The sequence below is a fragment of the Elephas maximus genome, chromosome 7 (genome assembly GCF_024166365.1).
Source record: "Elephas maximus indicus isolate mEleMax1 chromosome 7, mEleMax1 primary haplotype, whole genome shotgun sequence".
In the NCBI taxonomy this organism is placed as follows: domain Eukaryota; kingdom Metazoa; phylum Chordata; class Mammalia; order Proboscidea; family Elephantidae; genus Elephas; species Elephas maximus.
The window spans coordinates 117551559-117561787 of record NC_064825.1 but is presented as its reverse complement, the minus strand read 5'-3'; the positions used below and the strand labels follow the sequence as shown (position 1 = coordinate 117561787).

General features: G+C 39.1%; 1 protein-coding gene across 1 annotated transcript; it reads right to left on the bottom strand.

Annotated features, from left to right (window-relative positions):
• Positions 1-8247: 8247 nt before the first annotated feature.
• Positions 8248-9180, bottom strand: LOC126079878 (olfactory receptor 1019-like). Its single transcript, XM_049891238.1, has one exon. It carries the CDS (start codon positions 9178-9180, stop codon positions 8248-8250), a length of 933 nt encoding a protein of 310 aa, XP_049747195.1.
• Between the last annotated feature and the right edge of the window lie 1049 nt (positions 9181-10229).

Genomic DNA, 10229 nt, shown 5'->3' with positions numbered 1-10229 from the left:
AAATAAGAAGAAACAGCTGCAAACACCCATTAATAATTGGAACCTGGATGTACAAAGTATGAGTCTAAGAAAATTGGAAATTGTCAAATCATCAAAAATGAAATGGAAAGCATAAACATCAATATCCTAGGCATTACTAAGCTGAAATGGACTGGTATTGGCCATTTTGAATCAGACAATCATATGGTCTACTATGCTGGGAATGACAACTTGAAGAGGAAAAGTGTTGCATTCATCATCAAAAAGAACATTTCAAGATCTATCCTGAAAACACAGTGCTGTCAGTGATAGGATAATATCCATATGCCTACAAATAAGACCAGTTAATAAGACTATTACTCAAATTTATGCACCAACCACTAAGACCAAAGATGAAGAAACTGAAGATTTTTATCAGCTGCTGCAGTCTGAAATTGATTGAACTTGCAATCAGAATGCATTCATAATTACTGGTGATTGGAATGCAAAAGTAGGAAACAAAGAAGGATTGGTAGTTGGAAAATATAGCCTTGGTGATAGAAAAAATTCCAGAGATCAAATGACGGAATTTTGAAAGACCAAAGACTTTTTCATTACAAATACCTGCTTTCACCAACATAAACAGCGACTATACATATGGACCTTGCCAGATGGAACACAAAGGAATCAAATCAACTACATCTGTGTAAAGAGAGGATGGAAAAGCTCAATATCATCAGCCGGAACAAGGCCAGTGGCCGACTGTGGAACAGACCATCAACTGCTCATTTGCAAGTTCAAGCTGAAACTGAAGAAAATCAGAGAAAGTCTACGAGATCCAAAATATGACCTTGAGTATATCGCACCTGAATTTAGAGACCATCTCAAGAATAGATATGACGTGTTGAACGCTAAAGACCGAAGACCAGACAAGTTGTGGAATGACATCAATCAAGGGCATCATACATAAAGAAAGTACGAGGTCATTGAAAAGACAGGAAAGAAAGAAAAGACCAAGACGGATGTCACAGGAGACTCTGAAACTTGAGCACAAATGTCAAGTAGCTAAAGCAAAAGGAAGAAATGATGAAGTAAAAGAACTGAACAGAAGATTTCAAAGGGCAGCTTGAGAAGACAAAATAAAGTATTATAACGACATGTGCAAAGAGATGGAGATAGAAAACCAAAGGGAAGAATACGTTCAGCACTTGTCAAGCTGAAAGAACTGAAGAAAAAAATTCAAGCCTCGAGTTGCAATAGTGAAGGATTCTATGGGGAAAAGATTAAATGACACAGGAAGGATCTAAAGAAGATGGAAGGAATACACAGAGTCATTATACCAAAAAGGATTAGTTGATGTTCAACCATTTCAAGAGGTAGCATATGGTCAGGAACTGATGGTACCAAAGGAAGAGGTCCAAACTGCACCGATGGCGTTGGCGAAAAACTAGGCCCCAGGAAATATTTGTTGAGATGTTTGAACAAACAGATGCAGCGCTGGAGGTGCTCACCCATTTTTGCCAAAAAATATGGAAGACAGTTTCCTGGTCAACTGACTGGAAGAGATCCATATTTATGCCTATTCCCAAGAGAGGTGATCCAACCAAATGCAGAAATTATAGAACAAAATCATTTATATCATAGATAAGCAAAATTTTGCTGAAGATCATTCGAAAATGGCTGCAACAGTATATCGACTGGGAACTGGTAGAAATTTAGGCCAGTTTCAGAAGAGGACGTGGAACCAGAGATGTCTTTGGTGATGTCAGATGGATCCTGGCTGAAAGCAGAGAATACCAGAAGGATGTTAAAAAAAAAAAAAAAAAAGTTTACCTGTGTTTTATTGCTTATGCAAAGGCATTAGACTGTGTGGATCGTAACAAATTATAGATAACATTGCAAACAATGGGAATTCCAGAATACTTAATTGTGCTTATGAGGAACATTACATAGATCAAGAGGCAGTTGTTCAGACAGAACAAGGTGATACTGGTTGGTTTACAGTCAGGAAAGTTGTGTGTCAGGGTTGTATCTTTTCACCACATCTGCTCAATCTGTATGCTGAGCAAATAATTTGAGAAGCTGGACTATATGAAGAAGGAGATGGCATCAGGATTGGAGGAAGACTCATTAACAACCTGCATTATGCAGATGACACAACCTTCATTGCTCAAGTGAAAAGGACTTGAAGCATTTACTGATGAAGATCAAAGACCACAGCCTCCAGTAAGGATTAAAGAAATAAAAAATCCTCACAACTGGACCAATAAGCGACATCATAATAAATGGAGAAAGGATTAAAGTTGTCAAGGATTTCATTTTACTTGGATCCACAATCAACAGCCATGGAAACAACAGTCGAGAAATCAAAGGACGCGTTGCAGTGGGCAAATCTGCTGCAAAGGAATTTTTTAAAGTGTTGAAAAGCAAAGCTGTCACCTTGAAGACTAAGGTGTGTCTGACCCAAGCCATGGTATTTTCAATTGCTTCATAGGCATGTGAAAGCTGGACAATGAGTAAGAAACACTAAAGAGTAATTGACACCTTTGAATTGTGGTTTTGGCGAAGAATATTGAATAGACCACGGACTGCCAAAAGAATGAACATATCTGTCTTGGCAGAAGTACACCAGAATGCTCCTTAGAAGCAAGGATGGCGAGAGTGCATGTTATGTACTTTGGACATGTTGTCAGAAGGGATCAGTCCCTGGAGAAGGACATAATCCTTGGTAAATTACAGAGTCAGTAGAAAAGAGGAAGCATCTCAACAAGGTGGATTGACACAGTGGCTGCAGCAATGAGCTCAATCATAACAGCGATTGTATGGATGGCGCAGGACCAGGCAGTGTTTCATTCTGTTGTGCATAGGGTCGCTATGTGTCAGAATCGACTTGACAGAACGTGACTGATGTGCTTACCTTTGCTATGTTGTTCTTGTTGCTGTCGTTAGGTGCCTTTGAGTCAGTTTCGACTCATATCAGCCATTATGCACAACAGAAGGAAACACTACCCAGTCCTGCACCATCCTTACAATTGTTGCTATGTTTGAGCCCATTGTTGCAGTCACTGTGTTAGTCCATCTAGTTGAGGGTCTTCCTCTTTTTTGCTGACCCTCTACTTTACGAAGCATGATGTCCTTCTCCAGGGACTGGTCCTTCCTAATTACATGACCAAAGTACACAAGAAGAAGTCTTGCCATCCTTGCTTCCAAGTCGTACTCTGGTTGTGGTTTTAAAAAATATATATATTATTTTTTGTTGTTGTTGAGAATATACACAGAAAAAGATATATAGCAGTTCAACAATTTCTACATGTACCATTTAGTGACAATGACTACATTCTTCAAGTTGTACCCTATTTTCACCCTCCTTTTCTGAATTGTTCCTCTCCCATTAGCATAAATTCACTACCCTCTAAAGTTCCTGTGTAATCTTTTGAGTTGCTTTTGTCAATTTCATCTCAGATAGATAGTTCTTCAAAGTGTATAATGCTCAAGGTACACATATTTTTCCTAGCTAAGCTGAACTATTTTTTGGTTTTAAGAAGGTTTCAGGTAATACTTTTGGCTTAGGGTTTAAAGATTATCTTGGAGCAATAGTTTCAGGGGCTCATCCAAACTTCATGGCTCCAGAAAGTCTGGAATCCATGAGAATTTAAAATTCTGCTCTTTATTGTCTCCCTTTTGATCAGGATTATTCCGTGGAATCTTTTAGCAAAATGTTAAATAATGGTAACGGGGTATCATTCGGTTCTGGTCTCATGGCAAAGGAGGCAGTTGCTCATGAAGGTAATTAGCCACACGTTTCACATCCTCCTTCTATTCCTGGCTTTCCTTCTTCCACTGTTGCTCCAGGTGAATAGAGACCAATCTATTCAATCTTGGGTGGACTTGCAAGCTTTTAAGACCCCAGACACTACACAATGAACTAGGAGGTGGAACAGAAACACTAAACATGTTATTAGGCCAATTACCTGAGATGTCCCATGAAACCATGATCCTAAACCTCCAAACCCAGAAACCAAATCCCATAAGGTTTTTCCACGTACATAAGTAGTCTGTCATGGATTGAATTATTATCCCCCCAAAATGTGTGTCTCAACTTGGTTAGGCCTTGATTCCCAGTATTGTGTGGTTGTCATCCAAGTTTTGATTGTAATTTTATGTTAAGAGGATTGGGGTGGGATTGTAACACCACCCTTACTCAGGTCACCTCCCTGATCCAAGGTAAAGGGAGTTTCCCTGGGGTGTGGCCTGTTCCACCTTTTGTCTCTCAAGAGATAAAAGGAAAGGGAAGCAAGCAGAGAGTCGGAGACCTCATACCACCAAGAAAGCAGCACTGGGAGCAGGGTGCGTCCTTTGGACCTGAGATCTCTGCTCCTGAGAAGCTCCTTGACCAGGGGAAGATTGGTGACAAGAAAGATCTTCCTCCAGAGCCAACAGAGAAAGAAATCCTTCCCTGGAACTGACACCCTCAATTTGGACTTATGGCCTACTAGACTGTAAGAAAATAAATTTCTCTTTGTTAAAGCCATCCACTTGTGGTATTTCTGTTACAGCAGCACTAGATAACTAAGACATAGCCTTAGTACCTACTGTTTTTTTTTTTTGTCATTGATTGTTGTAAATATATCTATGACAGAGCTCTTGCCAATTCAACTTTATCAAGTGTATAACTCATTGACAGCAATTATGATAGTTGGCTGTGCAGACCAAACATTAATCAATGCAATATTTCTGTCACTGTTAATCCCTCTTTCCCCTTTCCCTCCTGCCCCTGGTAACAACTAAGAAACTTTGTTCTCTATACATTTGACTTTTCTTGTCTTTTTATATAAGTGAGATTATACAATATTTGTCCTTTTGTGACTGACTTACTTCACTCAGCGTAACGCCTTCCAGCTCCATCCATACTGTAGCATGTACCAAGATGTCATTTAATGTATGAAAGAAAAATTCAAAAGTTTCCAAATATAAGGTTTTGACTGATCACCTATTTGAGCAAATTAATAAGATAAAGTATAAGTAAGAGTCTTCATCTTATTGATGAGAATACTGAAGCAAGGAGTTATTAAGGGATTTGAGATAATAATTGGTGGAACTGAGACAAAGACAAAGATGACCAAACTTCTGTCTCATTTCTCTTGCTATTATATATAAAAAAAAAAAAAAAAAAAATGAAATTGATGTTGATACGCATACTTCTACAACCAACTATGAGGAAGATAAAACATTTGTTTTCTTCATTTCATTGCATCATATTGACTGTTGAGTTATGGATATTTGACATATAAATAAAAGAAAAATAGTAGCTAATATTTATTAAGCACTTTTTTATGCAGCAGATACTTTATAGAGATTATAGACGATCTTTTGAAAAATGCTAAGAGGTAAGCATTATTATTTCCATTTTGTAGATGAAGGCATTGAAGGATCAACTAATTTTTCCAAGCTCACACAGCTAGACAATTGCAGAACCTAGATGAGGACTCATTTTATATAGTCCAAAGCTTGAATGCTTTCCATTAATCACAGTGGAAAGGGAAAAGCTTTGTTCAGTTTTTGATTTTATCACTGAACCTTGTCAAGTTTGTTGATGTATCTGGGCTTTAGTTTCCTCATTTTTAAAATGAGGAAAATGTCTATCTCCCAATGATTTTCATAAGACCGTAACGTGATTTAAAGTGCTTTGCTCATGGACTGGCACACATCAGACAATTAAAAATAAAAAAGTAGTACTCTGGCAACAAGGTCACTGGTTAGAGTTGTAGGGATGGGATTCAAGGACACAGTTTTCTGATTCTCAGGCAACTGCTCTTTCAATTATAACATATGTCGTTTATAATTAACGGGCTAGGGAAATCCTATTTTCTTATTTCTCATGTAGTTCATATGATTTACCCATTAAATTCTGAAAACAGAACAAAACAAAAGCTGAAGGCTGTATTTCTGTACTGTTTCTGGGCAGCCAACTCCATATTTATCCATTAGTCACAGTCTATTCTTTATTCATACTGTGACACTGACATGATTTTGGAAATTCATGATGTAATTGGGTAATTTTGAACCAGGTCAATTTGAAAGCCTGGAGATTCCTGTGTCTTTTATCCCTGAAACTCTTTGGTGACTTTCATGATGAGTGGGGCTGTCTACATGTTAACAGAAACCAGTGTGTTCCATGATTGTAGGCTGTATTGCACTGGAAGAAGAGTTGAGATGGAAAGGTTATTGATTGTAAATATTTAGAACAGGTGGTATGATGGAATCCCAGCACATCTGAGAAATACTTAGCTTTCCCTAGATCTCAGATTACTGCTAATACCTGCCATTATTGTTTTTATAGCCTTGACTGAGGACCATGGTCTCAGGGGACATTTAGCTCAATTGGCATGACATAGTATATAAAGGGAAACCCTGGTGGCATAGTGGTTAAGTGCTACGGCTGCTAACCAAAGGGTCAGCAGTTTGAATCTGCCAGGAGCTCCTTAGAAACTCTATGGGGCAGTTCTAGTCTGTCCTATAGGATCGCTATGAATCGGAACCAACTCAATGGCACTGGGTTTAGCTTGGTTTGGTAGTGTATAAAGAATATGTTCTATATCCTACTTTGGTGAGTTACATCTAGGGTTTTAAAAGCTTGTGAGTGGCCATCTAAGGTACTCCACTGGGTTTGCCCTGTCTGGAGCAAAGGAGAATGAAGAAAACCAAAGACACAAAGGAAAGATTAGTCCAAAGGACTAATGGACGACAACTACCACAGCCTCTACCAGACTGAGTTCAGCAGAACTAGATGGTATTTGGCAATCACCACTGACTGCTCTGACAGGGATCACAACAGAGGTCTCAAACAGAGCTGGAGAAAAATGTAGAACAAAATTCAAACTGACGAGCCTTACTGGTCTGACAGAGATGGGAGAAACCACGAGAGTATGGCCCCCGGACATCCTTTTAACTCAGTACTGAAATCACTCCTGAGGTTCACCCCTTCAGTCAAAGATTAGACAGGACCATAAAACAAAATGAGACTAAATGGGCACACCAGACCAGGGGCAAGGATAAGAAGGCAGGAGGGGACAGGAAAGCTGGCAATAGGGAAATGAAGGTTGAGAAGGGGAGGGTTGACACATTGTGTGGTTGGCAACCAATGTCACAAAACAATATAATGTATTAATTGTTCAGTGAGAAACTAATTTGCTCTGTAAACCTTTAAAACACACACACACACACACACAAAGATTTGTAGCATCAAGAACATACAAAGAGGAGTCACATTCTCTCTTATTGCCAGTCATTGATATGCCAGTGTAAATGAGACTGTTTCTTTGATAAGCTCCTGGGAATGATGGTGGAAAGCATGGAAAGTCTTGGAACCCAAGGAAAAGTCTGGATTCTAATCGAGATGATAAGAGAAGAAGAAGAAGGCATGGTAGGAATTTTGGATGGAAGTCAAATGACTAATCCTCTAGACATTACAATCTTGCTGAAATTCGCTTATGCCTGCACCAAACTGTATCTCTCTTAGGGTCACAGGGTCCTAGGCTTTCATAAGGACTGAAAGTGTGTCAATATATGAAGATGACTGCTCCTTTTGAATATTAAGTAGAGGAGATCACAGGAATCCGGTGATCATTAGGTGAAACCAATCACTTGAGAGAAGGGAAGCTGAAGACAGAGAAGAAAAGGGTCTTGTCAAAGCTCGCACAGCTAGATTAGTAGCAAAGCCTGGATTTCTAGCTCTTATGCTGGGGCCTTGTATAGCTCCTGATTCTGTGATTGGTGGAACCAGGCTCAGAAAATAAAGTCACTAAAGATACAACAAATTCCTTGTTGACAAAATATGTGTCTTATGTTTTTTTTCCTCCAGGACCGCGCATATATGTGCCATTCTATTTTTGCTGAATATTTGATTAGATAGACTCAGAGCTGAGTTAAGTCATCCAACACACCAGACCCATGTCCCATGTATTTAACCAAATTTTATTTGACTTCCTTTCAGAGTAGAGAATTCTTAACTTTTGGGCCTGGCATTCCTTATGACCCTGAAAAAATGTTTTAGAGTGATGGTCTATTCTTTCTACTATCAAGTATTCTCCCCATTTTTAATCAGTATATGAGCCAACTGTAAGTAAAAAACATGCAAATAAACAAACAAAAAACTCCCAAGACTCCAGAAAACCAAAAACTATTGTGTCTTGATTGGCATGTCTTTCAATTTATTAATTTATATTTATTTCAGATTGTAGAATTTAGGATTCACACACCAAGTAGAACAGTTTTCATTTTTTTAAATTGTTATTGAGGTTTTTTCCCAATTAGTTTTTTGAAAGCAGCTTTCACATCCTTGTTTCTCAGACTGTAGATGAAAGGATTCAGCATGGGGATGATAATTGTGTAGAACACAGAGGCCCACTTGTCCTGGTCCAGGGAGTAACTGGATGTTGGTCTCAGGTACATAAACATGACTGTGCCATAGAACAGTGTGACACCCGTGAGGTGTGACCCACAGGTGGAGAAAGCCTTAAGGCGACCTTCAGCTGAGCACATTCTGATGATGGCTATGAAGATGAAGGCATAGGAGAAGAAGATGATGAGGATGGTGCTGAATTCAATGAAGCCACACAGACTAAAGAGCAAGATCTCACTGATGTAGGTGTCTGAGCAAGAGAGGGCCAGAAGCGGTGGGATTTCACAGAAGAAGTGATTGATGATATTGGAACCACAGTAACTCAGGCTGAAGGTGAGAGCAGTGTGGGCAACCAAACTCACCAGACCAGCTAGGTAAGAGCCCAGCATGAGAGCTAAACAGACCTTCTTGGACATGAGTGTACTATAGTGGAGGGGTCGACATATGGCCACAAAACAGTCATAGGCCATGGCAGCCAGGACATAGCACTCAGCATCCACAAAACCTACAAAGAAAGCAAACTGGGTGGCACAGCTGGAGAAGGAGATAACTTTGCACTTAGTTAGGAAGTCAGCCAGCATCCTGGGGGTGATGGCTGAGGAGTAGCCTAGATCAACAAAGGACAGATTGCAGAGGAAAAAATACATGGGTATGTGAAGCTGCACCTCTATTATGATAAGGATAATCATACCAACATTCCCCACTACAGTGACCGTGTAGACTACTAGGAAGACCACAAAGAAGATGATCTGCAGCTGAGGGTCTTGAGTGATGCCCATAAAGATGAACTCAGTCACTGCCGAGTGGTTCTCTTTATCCATCTCTTCTGTTTTACATGTGCCTGGATGTGATTAGTTGGTGACTGTAGTAAATTCACTGTCACTGGAAATACTCAAACTAAAGATAAGCAATCATAAGCAAGACATATTATAAAAATATGTATTTTCTACAGTAGATGAAGGTTTTATTTGAGATGATCCTTAAGGTTCCTCCAAGTAAAAAGATTCTATGAGAAGTAAGGTGACTGAAATGACATCGGTGAAGGCAATGATTGTGTCCTCCCCAGGAGCACTTGTCAAAACAGAAGATGTTTGCACATTCTAGAAGCCCACTTTTCAGACAAAGATTAGACAGGCCTATAAAACAAAAAATTAATACATGTGAGGAATGTGCTTCTTGGTTCAATCAAGTATATGAGACCAAATGGGCATCTCTTGTCCAAAGGCAGGATAAGAAGACAGGAAGGGACAGAAACTGGGCTAACAGACACAGGGAACCTAGGGTAAAAAGGGGAGCATGCTGCCACATTGTGGAGATCACAACTAATGTCCCAAAACAATGTGTGTATAAACTTTTGAATGAGAAATTAATTTGAGCCGTAAACCTTCACATAAACACATACACGCACACACAAAAAGATGTTTGCTTCTTGGGAATGGCAAGTGGTGTTTCTCCAATGATGCCGGTGTTCTGAAATTATTTATCAGGTACTTGACCCAGTCTAAGTAATTATAAATTAGCAAAGAAGAGTAGTTTAGAGTGTTCCTTACTTCTTTCTAAAGCAAAGCAAACATAAATATGGATAATGAATAAAGGTCAGTTCTCATTTCAGGTAGGCATAAAGAGAAAGCACAAAGTGAAAGTATAACACATCACACACACATACAAAGAAAGTGAAATACTTGAAGCAGAGGGGAGCTATATAAGAAATGGAAGCAGATAATAATTTTTAAAAAGTCTGTAGTTACTGAGTGTTTATTACGTGCCAGTTCCTCATTGAATATTTTACACGTATTACACAATTTCATTATCACAACAACTCTATGAAGTAGGTATCATTATTCTTCTTAGGTCTAAAAACCAACCAACC

Excerpts from the sequence above, each read along its gene's own strand:
- LOC126079878 (XM_049891238.1), bottom strand. The coding sequence starts at position 9,180 with ATGGATAAAGAGAACCACTCGGCAGTGACTGAGTTCATCTTTATGGGC.